General features: G+C 39.0%; 2 protein-coding genes across 5 annotated transcripts in view; one reads left to right on the forward strand and one right to left on the reverse strand.

The window, feature by feature from the left end:
- The window catches only part of TBC1D19 (TBC1 domain family member 19), a 141,168-nt gene that overhangs the window by 47,257 nt on the left and 77,982 nt on the right, over window positions 1-15,929 (reverse strand). For all 4 annotated transcript variants that reach the window (XM_041752578.1, XM_041752581.1, XM_041752580.1 and 1 more), the window contains 2 exons: window positions 14,790-14,864; window positions 11,159-11,221 (listed from right to left, as the gene is read on the reverse strand). In XM_041752578.1, the coding sequence (XP_041608512.1) occupies window positions 11,159-11,221; window positions 14,790-14,864 (138 nt within the window). The remainder of the gene's footprint in view (window positions 1-11,158; window positions 11,222-14,789; window positions 14,865-15,929) is intronic.
- LOC121489495 (small ubiquitin-related modifier 2-like) lies at window positions 3,085-3,706 on the forward strand. The gene has a single exon (XM_041752583.1). The coding sequence runs from the start codon at window positions 3,175-3,177 to the stop codon at window positions 3,460-3,462; it is 288 nt and encodes a 95-aa protein (XP_041608517.1). The 5' UTR covers window positions 3,085-3,174; the 3' UTR covers window positions 3,463-3,706.

Below are 15,929 nucleotides of genomic sequence, written 5' to 3' on the forward strand. Positions count from 1 at the left end.
CAACAGTGAGCATTCCAATGGATTCCCATTTGTTACATAATTAGGCACAATTTATGCTAGAGAAGTTGAAAAAGCAACAGCTAATATTCTATTGTAGTGAGAAGGACAAGTTTACCCAAAATAAATGTCATGCCTGACTTTTGGTCACAATATCAGGGAACTCACCATTTCAAGATTATACATGGAAGCCCGTGAGGCTGAAGTCTGGCAAAGTCAGACTAGAGTCCCTGGCTCACAAAATTCTGGGTCCCAATCAATGTGCCTTCTGTAAGATGGATGGCCACTGGAAAAAGGATCGTCTTCATCTCAGAACGGAGGTGGGTCCAGGACTAAAAACTTTTGCTGGCCAAAGTTACATAGAACTGAAGGGACCTGAGCTCTCCTATGGCTCTTCCTGGACATCTCAATATAGCATACCAGGAGCCTCGGGTGATCTCTGATGGGGCAAGTAAGGAAACTGAATTTTTACTGGACACAGGAACCACTTACTCTGTCCTGTCCCAGCAAAATGGGTTTCTATCCCAGCACTCTTGTACAGATACTGGAATAGATGGATTGCCATAGGTGACACAACTTACTTGTCTACTAGCTGGTAGCATGGGCTGTCTCTTGCTTTCACATAGCTTTCTCCTGACACCTAAATGCCCTACTCCCTTACGGGGGAGCAACTTACGTGCTAAGCCACAAACTACCATCCAAATAGGACTGACAGACTCACATGTAGAGAAAACAAAGTTTATAATGGTAATGCGCCTAGACAAGCAAGTGGGAAATACCATTTATGTGCCAGCCAGTATACTGTTCCATACTGCAATCAAAATAATGCCCAATGTATGGGAAACAGAAGTTCCTGCGAGAGCTGATAGTATTTCAACCATTGTTATCTACCTAAGCCCACACGTATTCTTGAAAAAGCCAATATCCTATAAAACCAGAGACCCAAAAAGGTATTCAAACTCTAGTTTAGAAATTTTTGAAATATAGATTATTAACTCCTTGTCAGTTACCCTGCAATATCCCCCATTCTACCAGTTAAGAAGCCAAAAGGGGACCCACTGTTTTATCCAGGATCTGAGAGCAACTACTGAGGCAGTGAACCCTATTCATCTTATAGTCCCTAACCCTTATACTACACTGATACAAGATCTTTCAGGTGCAAACGAGTTTATGGTATGAGCTAAAGGATGCTTTCTTCTGCTTACCAGAACATCCTGACTCCCCATATCTTTTTGTTTTTGAATGGACTGACCCTGATTGTAGTGAGACCTCCCAGCTCACCAGGACCTGGACGGTGCTGCCTCAGGGATTCCAAGACAGCTCACATTTGTTTGGGAATGCTTTAAAAAGGGAATGAGGGGGGATCCCTGGGTGGCGCAGCGGTTTGGCACCTGCCTTTGGCCCAGGGCATGATCCTGGAGACCCGGGATCGAGTCCCACGTCGGGCTCCCGGTGCGTGGAGCCTGCTTCTCCCTCTGCCTCTCTCTCTCTCTCTCTGTGACTATCATAAATAAATAAATTAAAAAAAAAAAAAAAAGGGAATGAGGGGATTTAAAACTGATTAATAGAACTTCAATATGTGGGTGATATATTGACTGCAAGGCCAACAAAAGAGGATTCTGATGAAAATACAATCCTCACCCTAACTTTTTAGGGGCAGTGGGGGTACAGAGTGTCTCCCCAGAAAGCCCAGACTTCTAAAGAGAAGGTCCAATATATCTACACTATATCCTCACTTCAAGGGCACAGGCATTGGCCCAGGACAGAAAATCGGCCACATGAATATTTTAGTACCACAAGCAAAAAGGCAATTAAGAACCTTCTTAATTAAGCATGGTAGGCTTTTGTCACATTTGGATTCTAGAGTGTAGCCTTATGGCCAAACCCCTTTATAAAGCATTACAAGGTAGTGATCTAGAACCCCTGGGATGGAATAATGACTGTTACCAAGCCTTCAAAGGTCTGAAAGAAAAACTGAGCACTCCTCCTGTCTTGGGGCTCCCAAACCTGGAAAAACCCTTCACCTCATCTGTGTGAAAAAGGAGAGGAATAGCCTTAGGGTCCCAACTCAAAAATTCAGACCTGTTCCTAGACCAGTCGCTTATTTCTCCAATTAGATCTGGTAGCAGAAGGATGGCCATGATGTTTACAAGCAGTGGTTGTGACTGCCCCTGGTAAAGCTAATAAATTTACTCTACGACAATATCTGGATGTCATGATCCCACATCAAGTCCAAGGGGTTTTAGTGGCCAAAGGGCATGAATGGTTAACAGAAGAGAAATTACTGATGTGTCAAGACCTCCTCGACACCCCTGATGTAACTAATCCTCTAGGTGTGTAGAGATTTAAAACCAGCACCTCTATTACCTGATGAAGGCAAGCAGGGGCTTCCAATCCACTCCTGCATGGACACTGTACAGCAAATATATTCTAGTAGGCCTGTTTTAAAGGATGGACCGCTACCCAATCCAGAGGCTGAATGGTTGACAGATGGAAGTAGCTTTACGCACGAGGGAACCAGAAAAATCAGATATGCTATTGTCAGCCTACAAGATATAACTGAAGCAAAAGCTTTGCCTTCCCATACTTCAGCACAAAGGCCAAATCAGTAACTTTAATCTGAGCACTACAACTAGGTAAAGGGTTAAAGCTAAATATATATACTGATTCTAAATATGGCTTCTTAATATTTCATGCCCATGCAGCCATTTGTAGAGACTGGGTATTATTTAATTCCAAAAGCTCTCCTATAAAACATAAAGAGAAAATCTGAACATCATTGGAAGTTGTACAGCTTCAGTAGAAGGTGGCAGTTGTACAGAGTAAAGGACACTCAAAAGACCAAACCACAACAAGTAAAGGAAACAATTTTGCTGACAGAGTAGCAAAAGTGGTGGCAAAGGATAAGCCTGCTACACAGGTTTTAGCCTCCAGAAGGTCCTCTGCCAGAAGTAAGCCCAAACTATACTCCCTTGGAGGCTCAATGGGCCTCTCAAAAGGGATCTGAAATCGACTGGGATGGTATACATTAAATAATATATATGTACTCCCCAAGGCATTGCAATGGAAAATAATTAAGCCTTCTTCTGCCACTCCTGGTGCTGCTTGTGTGCTCACTTAGTGCGGACCTGGCACCTCCTTGGTGAAGTGGTGGCTGAGGAGACTCCGGCGCTCGCCATGGCTGAGGGAAAGCCCAAGGAAGAAGTCATGACTGAGAACAATGAACATATTCATTTGAAGGTGGCAGGGCAGGATGGTTCTGTGGTGTACTTTAAGATTAAGAAGCATACACTACTTAGCAAGCTGATGAAAGCCTACTGTGAGCGACAGGGACTGGCAGTGACACAGGTCAGATTCCGATTTGATGGGCACCCAATCAAGGGGACAGACACGCCGGCACTGCTAGAGATGCAGGATGAAGACATAATTGATGTGTTCCAGCAGCAGACAGGAGGCCTCTTCTAAGAAGGGAACCCGCCACTCTACTCCAGGACTCTTGCTCCCAACGGGGAAGACATTCTCAATTGCAACCTGGCTCCACCACACTGACTACTACACGATAGTTTTCTCTATTGTTTAGTCTTCCCCTTCCCCATTCCCTTGGCAGACATAAAGTAACTATACATGTGTATGCGCACATTGCACTTTTTTAAAAAACTGAATGGCCAATGTATGTTTTGTTCGACATCAAATAGAGATGGGCTGGGGGGGGGGGAATACTGGTTCTGTGAGAATATCCCCTCTTTCCATTCGTGTCATGCTCAGTTAGCTCTTCTCTTTATATTCCAGCAAGTTCTGCTATCACGGTTTAACAAGAAAAGGACAACATAAAAATCTTTGCATATCTTGACTGGGGAATTTTAGCATTTTTCATTTATCATAGTAAGACTAAGGCCAATTTTATAACTTTTTTATATGTAGCCATTACATGTAAGGTGATCTGTCTTTAAGTAGGGATAAATCACTCTAAAGGAAATGAATCCTAGATAGTTTTCAAGTCAAGCGTCTTGTTTAAATAAACTTGTTTAAAATGAAAAAAAAAAAAGAAAAGAAAATAATTAAGCAAATACACGATTCCACTCACTTTGGTAGAGACACTATGGAAAATTACAGCAAGTATTCAGAGGAAAGAATCTAACCAAAACCATATGAGAAGTTACCAGAGCATGTGATATTTGTGTTAGAGATGACCAGGATTTCTCCCTATGCCTTCTCTCTTAATTATGCCAGTGAAACAAAGAGGCACTTACCATGGGGAACACTGGCAAATTGACTTCACTCAAATACCATCCTATTTGGGATAGAAGTATCTGCTGCTTTATATGGATACATTTACATGGTGGGTAAAGGCCTTCCCTATAGGACAGACAGGGCTTTAGAGGTTTCTAAGATCTTGTTAAAGGAAGTCATACCTAGGAGTCTGCAAAGTGATAATGGACTCTCTTTCACTGCTAAAATAACGATTACCTTAGGGATCTGCTATCAACTCCATGCCTTACAGAGGCCTCAAACTTCAGGAAAAGTGGACAAAATGAACTATATCTTTAAACAAACTTTGGCAAAACTGTCAAGGAACTCCTGAAACATGGTATAAGATGTTACTGATTGCTTTACTAAGAATAAGAGTGGCTCCAACGGGGAGTCTTAAATTGAGCCCCTTTGATATATAGGAAATCTTTTCTCACTGCGACTTTATGGTTTGCGGAGGATACCAATCAAATTTTAAAATAGGTTACTAGTCTGGGTAACATTAGTCTCTCCAAAAGCATGGACATAAAATACTTCTAAACCCTAGTCTGTGCCAATAACCATTAGGGAGCAAAGTATTATTGAAAACATGGAAAAAGGGGTCACCTGAAGATCAGCTGGAGCCAAGGTGGGAAGGGCCTAATCAACTTTTACTCAGCATCCCCATAGCAGTAAAACTTAAAGGTATCTTTAGCTGGGTTCACTTGTCCAGAATCAAACCTCTCTCTCCTGAGTCTCTGCAGGAGCCAACTCTGATGCTGCCTCCAAGGGAAGAAGGGGACACATATGCCTGTGAGCCTGTGAACAATTTAAACTATCTTTTCAAGAAAATACCAGCTGCAGTGTCTACCCGAAGCTCCTGGAACCCATCCATACCTGCGAACCTGAGGAAAAGCCTAAAGTTACTGCACTAAAGGACCAATAAGTAAGGCTCGATGACGCTTTTTAAACCTTTCATTTTTCTGAATTTACTCTTATCTTACCTATCCCTAGGAAAAGCAAATAACCCCAATTTATTTTTGCAATGGGCTCAACACTACGCTGAGAGTTTACAGAAAAGTTCCTGCTGGATTTGTGGCCTCCTCCCTTTGTCCAGCAGCTCAGGCCTCCCGTGGTGGGTTTCTCCTTTACAAGGCACAGACTGGCATTATTTACACCAATATATAAAAGATATGGTTATCCAGCCAAATACAAGCATATATAGGGACATCTCTATCACTAACAGCAATGTCTCTCATTGGCCCATGGTAAATACTACCTGGAATTCTCCAGGCCACAGAAAACCTTTCTCCTTCTCCCAGACTGCCAAAATCATGACTGAATTCGCCAACTCTAAGATTCAAAGTAAGAAAGCACTGTGGGGAATAAGTAAGACTAATAATATGAGATATACTGAGGATGGTTATTTTCAAGTATGGGACGAATTTATGTGGCTTACTCCTACCATAGGCCAATTAAATCAGAAAGCTCTTTTATGCTGGGAGCAAAGAAATCATACCTATGACGCCTGGCCTAACAGCACCCGTGAATTAGGATGGCTCTCCTCAAGATCTTGTAACCATATCATTATTTTACAAGCAACTGACTGGTTTGCTACTGATTGGATAAGACGACCAAGCATCAGATGGTTAGCACCCAATGGAACTCAATGGCTATGTGGTACAAATTTGTGGCCGTGGCTACCCCCTGGATGGATAGGACGTTGTACCCTGGGCTTTCCCTGGATACAAGGGAAATTGCGTAAAGAAATATCTATGCCTGCAAATTATCCCCATCTACTGCATCGCTGGACACGGTCAGTCTTCCACTGGTATGATCACCTGGTAGGTATTTTCCTGCCCCAACTGGGAATAGAAGACATAATCTGGCACGTAGAGGCCCTCGCAAACTATACCACACACGCCCTTAATGATACTATGCATGCGCTCGTCCTCTTAAATTCTGAAGTTGCATTGATGAGAAAGGCTGTATTACAGAATAGGATGGCCTTAGACATAATAACAGCAGCTCAAGGAGGAACCTGTGCTATCATTAAGACTGAATGTTGTGTATATATCCCAGATAACTCAGCTAATGTATCTGAACTTTTATCAGACATGCATACTCAAATTGAAGCAATGTCTGACTCCTCTGGTTCCCTCAATGATTGGATTTCTTCCTGGTACGGCGGAAATGGGTGGTCTTGGTGGAAAAAGCTTCTTTTACTAATAGTAACAGTAGTTACACTAGGGCTGCTTCTTTGCTGTGGGAGCTTTTGCTGTTGCGTATTCTGCATAAATATGTCAGAAAAATTATCAGAACAAGTATTCTCTGGGAGGCGTTCTATTCTTAGGATTAGGCCTGAAGAACATCTCTGATAATCTACAAGTAGGAGCCCTTCACTTCATTGGGATTTTTATATGACTGAGTAGGCAAGGTCTACAATCCCTTTCAGCCTGAAGAAGCTACAGAAGATGAGACCTTCGCCCTTCAACACCTTGTAAGAAAAAGGAGGATAAAAATCCCATAGCAGGGAATGAGACCGGGAAACCAAAGGGACCCCATTTAAAAAAAAAAAAAGTTGCTTTTTGCCCTTTGCTTCTTTTCCAGCTTCTATACTTGCTAGGACCTACACCCCTGCCCTACACGTGCCTTGATGTATGTTCTCCTTGTAAGGGACAAAGAATTAATGATTTCTTTGGAGTCTTCCAGCACAATAGATAACATCTAAGGAGTGACCAGGAGAGGCCATTATGTGCATATTACAGACCACTGTCACTAAACACCTTGACATCAAGACCTCCTGGCTCCAGGCAATAAGTGACTTACGATGGACACCTGGACCCTGTCATCATTCTGACCAGTTCCTGGATGCCTGAGAAGACACATGTACCAGACCACAATTGTTAATAAAAACCTCAGACCCCAAGCAAAGACTCCCTCTTTTCCTTTCTGAATCACTCAGACACTCTTTATGTATCTGCTCTCTCTATATACCTTCAATAAACTCTGCTTTCACTTCTTGCTGGCTCGTGTTTGATTTCCATCCTCTGTAAAGCCAAGGAGGACCCCTCTTGGCTGGTCCAGTGGGACCCCCTCTGAGTCCTCAGACCCAGCCTGCCTGCATCAATATTATATACATAAAAAATCCAAAAGACTCCACCAAAAAGCTGCTAGAACTAACCAACCAATTCAGTAAAGTTGTAGGCTACAAAACCAACATACAGAAAACAGATGCATTTTTATACACTAAAAACAGCTGAAAAAAAAGGAAAGAAAGAAAACAATTCCATTCACAATAACATCCCAAAGAATAAGATACTAAGGAATAAAATTAACCAAGGAGTTGAAAGGCCTATACACTGATAAGTCTAAGACTTTGATGAAAGAAATTGAAGAAGACACAAATGGAAAAAATATCCCCATTCACAGATCAGAAGAAATAACATTGTTGAAATGTCCGTATGACCGAAACCCACCTACAGATTCAAAGCAATCCCTATCAAAATTCCTATGGCATTTTTCATAAAAATAGAAAAACTGATCCTAAAACTTGTATAAAAACATGAAGGACCCTGATTAGTTAGTTAAAGCAATCTTGAGAAAGAATAAAGCCAGAGGAATTACACTTCCTGATTTCAAACTATACTTCAAAGCTACTATACTCAAAACCATATGGTATTGGCATAAAAATACACGCACAGACCAACGGAATAGAATTAAGAGCACAGAAGTAAACCCTTGCATATACAGTCAACTCATATTAAACAAGGGAGTCAAGAATATTCAATGCAGAAAGGATAGTACTTTTTTTAAAGATGTTATTTATTTATTCATGAGAGACACGGAGAGAGAGGCAGAGACATAGGCAGAGGGAGAAGCAGGCTCCCTGTGGGGAGCCTGATGCAAGACTCAATCCCAGGACCCCAGGATCACACCCCGAGCCAAAGGCAGATGCTCAACCACTGAACCACCCAGGTGCCCCTGAAAGGATAGTATTTCAATAAATGGTGCTGGGAATAAACACATGCAGAAAAATGGAATTGGACTCCTATTTTACATTGGTCACAAAAGTGACCTTAAAGTGGATTAAAGATTTAAATTTAAGACCTGAATCATAAAACGCCTAGAAGGAAGCATAGAGAAAATCTCCTTGACATTGGTCTTGGCAGTGTTTTCCTGGATATCATGCCCAAAGCACAAGGGACAAAAGCAAAAATAAATGAGACTACATCAAACATGAGTTTGCTTGTTTATTTGTTTACTGACTTGGGTGGAATATTTTATCAAAGTTCATTTGTCTCACAGTGTGAAACCTCTCAGAGGGTGCAGCCTTGTGTATACAGTCACTCCTCCATGGCACAAGTTTTATCAGGGCTCTCTCTGTCTCTGACCTCTCTGCTAAGCTTTCTGCCCCAGTATCACAACCAGATGTTAGGCTCCACTAACCACCAGGGGATTGCTCTACTATTTTCAACAACCTTCTCAGGCATTAGTTGTACCACAGTTTGATCCAATTAAATTCTGAATCTTTTACAGAAGTTATTTTTGAGGCCAGTCTTTGAAATTTGTTACTGCCCTGCAAAAGACTCTTCCCAGTTGTTTCTTTCTCTGGTCTCTCTGTAAACTAGTAGTTTGTGGCTTAGCTTGTTACTCTTATGAAGCTAATGGTCTCCTCTTAATTGTCTATCATTAAAATCTCCATTTTTTTTAAAAGATTTTATTTATTTATTCATGAGAGACACAAAGAGAAAGAGAGGCAGAGCACAGGCAGAGGGAGAAACAGGCTCCATGCAGGAAACCTGACGTGGGACTTGATCCCAGGACTCCAGGATCACGCCCTGGGCTGAAGGCAGGCACTAAACCGCTGAGCTACCCGGGGATCCCTAAAATCTCCATTGTTTTAGAGAAGCCCATTAGGCTTGAACTTTCCCACACTCCATTTTAAAGTCAGTTCTTTGTGGACAGCTTCAGGGTCTCTGATGTCACTAGGCAAAATCTCTGAGTCACTGCTCTGGAGCTAGGTGTAGGGACAGTGGCCCACTTCTGATTTGTGAGAAGGGCACTGCTTAGGGACAGTAACCTCTGGTGTTCTTGGCTTGCCTCTCCCAGTGAGCAAACTGGGGTGAGTGCAATGGGGCCCTAGTATTCTCAGCCTACTGAGAGCAGTAGAGCATTTGGGCCCTGGCCTGTGCATGGAGGTTAGGTAAAGAAGGGAGCTTCTGACTTCCTGGCAGCAATATTCTGGAATTTAGCATCTGCAACAAAGAGCTGAAGGATATGAGAAATACTGTCTACCTACACCTTCTGTAGAGCTACCATAGCCCTTGACTGGAAGCTAGAGAGAAAGGGAACCCCATCTTCTTGGTCACACTCAAATGAACTGAAGCTTCTGTCTTAATTGATCTAGGGCTGATGGGAGGGAGACATGGCTCAAGTGCCACAGACTGTTCTTACTGGGATTTAGTAGCTGCTTGTAAATAGTGTCTTTTTCTGACTTGATGTATACCTTAGGACCATTTTCAGATACTCTAAATGGTGTTGTTTTAAAAATAATTTTCACCAGTCATGGATTTTTCTGCTGGGGATAGTTCCATGCTACCATTCCAAAAGTGATAATATCTATTCAATTTTCTTAAGTTTAGAAGTCATCAGTAAAATAACATTAATATCTAAATGAAATATTAACTTTACCTGTATATTAAAAATTTTACTGATTCTAACACCTAAACACTGGAGTATATACTGGTGACATATGTAAATAAACTTTCAGATTTTTGTAGTTTCTAAATTTTAATTAATAACTGACTTTACATTAAAAATGGAATTTTAAATCTTTATTGTTTTTTAAAATAAAAAACTAATCATATATGTGAAATTATTAAAATCCTCTTAAATTTATTTCTAGGGTTATTTCAAAATTTAATTTATAAATAAAGTCTTCGGGTTCCAGTTCTTCGAATAAATGACCTATTAAACCTTGAGAGAATCTTTTTTAAGTCTATCTTTTTCTTAAAAAACAGATACATACTACCACCTCTATTACCAACAGAAATCTGCTAATCCAAACAGTTGGAACTGATTTATATTAATCAAGCTGAAATTACTTAGCGGAAACTAGATATTTTCACCATGACATTTATATTGACACTCAAAATCAAATTATTAATAAATATATGTGATCTTTTAAGATTTTTTTTCATTTTTTCTTAAAGATTGTATTTATTCATTCATGAGAGACAAACACAGAGAGAGGCAGAGACACAGGCAGAGGGAGAAGCAGGCTCCATGCAGGAAGCCTGATGTGGGACTTGATCCCAGGACCCCGGGATCATGGCCTGAGCCGACGGCAGACGCTCAACCACTGAACCTCCCAGGCATCCCGATCTTTTAAGATTTAAAAAGAATATCATCTAGGGAGTTCAATATAAATTACATATTTTCTATTCATGATAAGCTGTTTTAATTTTAGTAGATGTAAAAGAGACTTAAGTAGGGACCTAAATATCTACATCAGCATATGAAATGATCAAAAGAATAATCAAGACGTCTCAAACTGATTTCAACACATTTAATTATTTATTCAATACTTTTAATAGAAAAGGGTCATGCAAAATGTTTTTTCTAAACATCTTGGGATGGCTTAAGTATGAGTTTCACACCCACTTTAAGAATCTGTGCCTATACCTCTCCTGATCATAGCAAATATTACCAAAAGAAACAGTCCAAACACTCATTTGAGAACTCTTGTTCTCCCACCCAATTCCACATAAGAAAAAAAGTTAACCTTATTCTAAACTTAGAATATTTGATAAAAAAGCAAACATGGCTTAGATTTCAGGAGGATTCAGTTAAAAACAGAGTTATCTCCTAAAGTATGCTGAGTTAGAGCACTTAAAACAAGCACATTATATATTTTGATTTTTCAACTTACCTGATATAAATAATCTTCAAATACAAAATAATAATCATCATTGCTTGCTGTCAACTTCACATCCTATAATTAAAGGTAGAGAGTATTGAAAAGAACCTAAAGAAATATGTCTATAGTACTAGGACATAAATGCATTGTTGAGAACTAATACAATAATTTTACTTATAGATGATTATAAATGCCTCAATTAGATTTCATCACTGCTATAAATTTATTTGACTAATATATGTGACACATTATTGGACCTCAAATTGTTCACAACTTTTTAGGTTCCATTAGTAATTCCTTATTATTTATTTCAATTTTTATTTTCTTTTAATCTAATATTTAAGTGTTTTACAGTTGGATAAGCAGATGCAATTATAATATCCAGAAGAAACCATAATAAGCCAGCCCAAATTACTGTTTCAAATCACCCTCTACTGTTCAAGTCCACATTCTTGCTACTTCCCTGAAATACCAAACATCTTCCATACCTTTGTGATTATTCACTTGTAAGTCATTGGTCATTGCATATTACCCAACAAACAATTGTTTATCTTCAAGAATTCTATAATCTTACCGGCAAGGATACATACATAGTAGAAATACAAAAACAATCAGAAATACTGAAGAAATCCAAGATAATATTGCTCAATCTAAAAATTTCCCAACCAGGCTGTGGAGCTAAGTGGCAGTCAAGGAAGGATAACATGAATCATGGATGATTCTGGAGTAGTGAATGTGTGCAAAGTCTAGAAAAACTTAAAGACACTAAAATTAAGAGAAAAGAAAGGGGTCAGTCTTCTAATCAGAAGATAATATGGATAGAGGTAGAGAACATGCATTCTCAAGAGGGATGATACTACCTACCTCTAAGAGGGTGAGAATTAGTTCTTGGAGGCCAAAAAATTTTACATATTACAATGGTTTATAGACTTCCAAATCTTATTTTTGGTGTTTAGGGTTTTTTTATATTAGAGAAAAACTGATTTTCCTCTTCAGGGAGGTAATGAAGAAAAAGCTGAGAACCACTGGCATCAACTGTCAGGTCATAGTAAGTGGTATAAAACTGTAGAAAGTGTGGATAGAGGGCAACCTTGGGGGGTTGGGGAATACAATCCAGAGAGAACATTTAATAATTTAGCTTAGGGTTTGGTGATGTTCTAAATTTAGTATTGGCTTGTTCCATCCATTCCTTTAAGCACTAACATAATTCTACTTTATTTTCAGTTAAATTAAAAATTAGTCGCCACAGGGAGCTATAATGAAACTTCAAATAATTTTTTAAAATGCCCATTCCCTCAAAAGCTGACTTTAATAATGTTTGGAGTTGCTCCTAAAAGATCAGCGAAGCTCAATACACAAGTTGGGAACAACCAGAGATAGATAGCTTCCTAAAAATACTCATGCTGTGGACAGTCAGGATTGATTCTATTAAAACTTACATTCAATTTTTCAGATACAAACTGTTTATCTCTTTACTGATTCAAACTGAAATTCATTTTGGCAGCAAAGAGAATTCTCATGCTAGCCCTCCCGACTTTCTGAATTACTTCTCTTGTGAGTCTTCTTTGATTTGAATAGAAAAAGAGGTTGAAAAGTCTTAAAGCCCAAAACATCCCTTTTGCTGGTGCTAAAATAATCCTCTGGGCATGAATATTTGACCTTAAAGTTAACAATAGTACCTGTGATCCAAATCTATGTAAAATTTCTGAGAGGGTCAAGACTTTGCTTCTTGTAGAGAATAGTGATTTTTATAAAAAGTGTGGTTGTGAAGTCAGATTACCTACATTCAAATCGTGACTTTGCTATTTAATATGGGAATTTAACTAATTTCTCTTTACTTCAGTTCCCTCCTCTGTAAAATGGTAAAGTAATAGTACTTCCTATTTTGCTATAACACATGTCAGTATGTGGCTGATGGGTAAGGGAATGGTAGGGAAGGTTATCTATTATAACATGGAAATTGTGTGGGTTCACATGCAACTTTTAATCAGTGTGCTGAAATTATAGGTAGAATTACAACCTTCAGCAAGAAAAAATGCCTTCAGCTCACCTGCTGCACAGGCATCAGCCCTTATAATTGTATTTCAAGAAAATTAAAAAATGAATGATTCTAGGGCGCCTGGGTAGCTCAGTGGTTGAGTGTCTGCCTTTGGCTCAGGGTGTGATCCCAGGGTCCTAGAATCAAGTCTTGCATCGGGCTCCCTGCGGTAGGGGTAAATAAATAAAATCTTAAAAAATAAAAAATAAGGGCAGCCCAGGTGGCTCAGCGGTTTAGTGCCTGCCTTCGGCCCAGGGTATGATCCTGGGGTCCCGGGATGGAGTTCCACATCAGGCTCCCTGCATAGAGCCTGCTTCTTCCTCTGCCTGTGTCTCTAGAGGCCTCTCTCTCTCTCTCTGTGTGTGTCACTCATGAATAAATAAATAAAAATCTTTAAAAAAAGAATGACTGTAGGAGGCGATCGCTCTCCAGGCAGGCACACCTTGGCCCCAGCACATCTCTTAGTTCCTGTACTTTCTCTTGGTGGCCCAGTACACCACTTCAATCTGCAGTCTTTTAGCATTCTATTTTATTATATTTGTACATTTTTAATAGCTCCTGCAGGAGCAGCCCACTGGAGCTGTCCCATTCATCTTCCAAACTATCAATAACTGTTTTTGTTAATACTCTGTTTAAAAAGTTGCAAAAAGTATCCAAACCCTATTTTCCCTATCAGCTCTAGTATCTTTAATGTATGATTTTACAGAATGTAGGGCTTTTTCCTAAGAAAAAGATCATTTATCTATAAATGATACCTAATGCTGGTATCTGCTACTCTTCAGGTAGCTTTCAGGATCAAGGACAATTTATGTAAAGAGTTTGGAACACTATATGGCACAGTAGACAGTCATTAAATGCTAGTAGTAGTTATTATTAACCTTGGTCATACTTTACCCATAAAAATCTTTAGGTCCCCAATGTGTAATTTTCTCTCTCCCATTTCTGAGACCTGAAATAATATGCCTTCTCTATCTTACAAGTCCTTAATTTAAAATCCAAGTATTTTAAATAGCCCAATTATTAATCCAGAATTGGTCGTATCCTCTCTCATGCTTATACCTTTACATGTCAACCCTCAACTCAGTATCAGATGCCTGGAGACAAAATCTCAATGTATCCCTATCATAAAACTTGAGATGTACTTAACCATATGTCTAGAAACTATAAAAGATAAAAAATGAATTCAATACAAGAAAAAAAATGAAACAGGCCCTAAGGAATCATGATACAAATAAGATAAAAATATTAGTCTGATTTTGGCTATGAAAAATATAGTCTGGTTTTCCTTTAGTTGCATTTTTATTCGGTTTGTGTGGAAAACTTGAATTTATAGGAACACAAAATGTTTATCATTCTTTTAATCAAAAAAACGGGAGTACCAGGAAAGGATCATGAGGACAGCTTCAAAGGGAAGGAGGACAGTATTGACTGAAGACTACAAATCTTGAAGATGAACCTTAACTTTACAAGTACAATCAATGATTGCTTACAATTATTTTTCAAGGTTAACATGTGTTATACAAAGTACAGGCCCATGTTAAAAGACTCTCGATAGTTGTTTAATGATATTACTGAAATGAAAAAACTATGTACACCTTTACTTACTTTATAGATTAGACTGTCCACCAAAAGGTCATGTTGTATCACATTTGTCTTAAGCTGCTCATAATACAAGATATCCTAGATTAAAAGTAAAACAAACAAAATTTAAGGTCAATCACATTAATAAAGTCAGCCTCAAATTTTAATATATAATCATCATTAATAGTATTATAAACACTATGAAGACTTCATTTTATTCACTATTACATCCTCCATGCTTTGCCAATAGTAGATACTCAATAAATATACCTAATCCTATCACTTAGCATAAGATCTGGGCACTTGGTGGGTATTCAATCAATTGTCTGCTAAACTGACTAACTATAATTTAACTTTGATAGCAAATACAATATTTATTATTAGGTGCCAGAAACTATTTTACCTACCATACATGGGTTAACTCATTTAATCCCATACCAACAAAATAAAATAGTTCAATGATTATTATTCCCATTTATATTTGAGAAACAGATCTTGAGGAAAAAAGCTGTCCACTAAGACCAAAAAGGTAGTAGGATTTGATCCCAGGAAACCTGGCCCCAGAACCTATGCAAAAACCCACAAGGACTACTCTATACTACTTTGCTAATATCTAAATGATTACAAAATAAAAAGGTGAAACATACTAAATCATCCCTGCTAGTAAAAATAATCACAGCATACAAAAGAAGTCAGGTTTTAAAATATCAGAATATGGTCTAATACACCATAAAATCTGATTAGTGGTACACAATGAAAAGATCAGGCTAATGCTTAATTTAATAAAGAATCAGACATAGAAAAAGAGATAGAAGATGGAAAGCAGAGAAAAAGGGAGAAAAGGAAAAACAGGGAAGGAGGGAGGGAAAATGGGAGGAGGGATTTGAGACTATAATCCAGTTAAGCATCAGGTTAATTGTTGGTCAGGGCATTCAAAAAAAAAAAAAAAAAAAAGGGATCCCTGGGTGGCGCAGCGGTTTGGCGCCTGCCTTTGGTCCAGGACGCGATCCTCAAGACCCGGGATCAAATCCCACATCGGGCTCCCGGTGCATGGAGCCTGCTTCTCCCTCTGCCTATGTCTCTGTCTCTCTCTCTGTACGACTATCATAAGTAAATAAAATTTTTTAAAAAATTAAAAAAAAAAAAAAGAACAAAGGTAAGGAT

The sequence above is a fragment of the Vulpes lagopus genome, chromosome 4, assembly GCF_018345385.1.
Source record: "Vulpes lagopus strain Blue_001 chromosome 4, ASM1834538v1, whole genome shotgun sequence".
NCBI classification, from domain to species: Eukaryota; Metazoa; Chordata; class Mammalia; order Carnivora; family Canidae; genus Vulpes; species Vulpes lagopus.

Bases quoted from the DNA above. Each gene is read 5' to 3' on its own strand.
- LOC121489495 (XM_041752583.1), top strand. From the start codon at position 3,175: ATGGCTGAGGGAAAGCCCAAGGAAGAAGTCATGACTGAGAACAATGAA.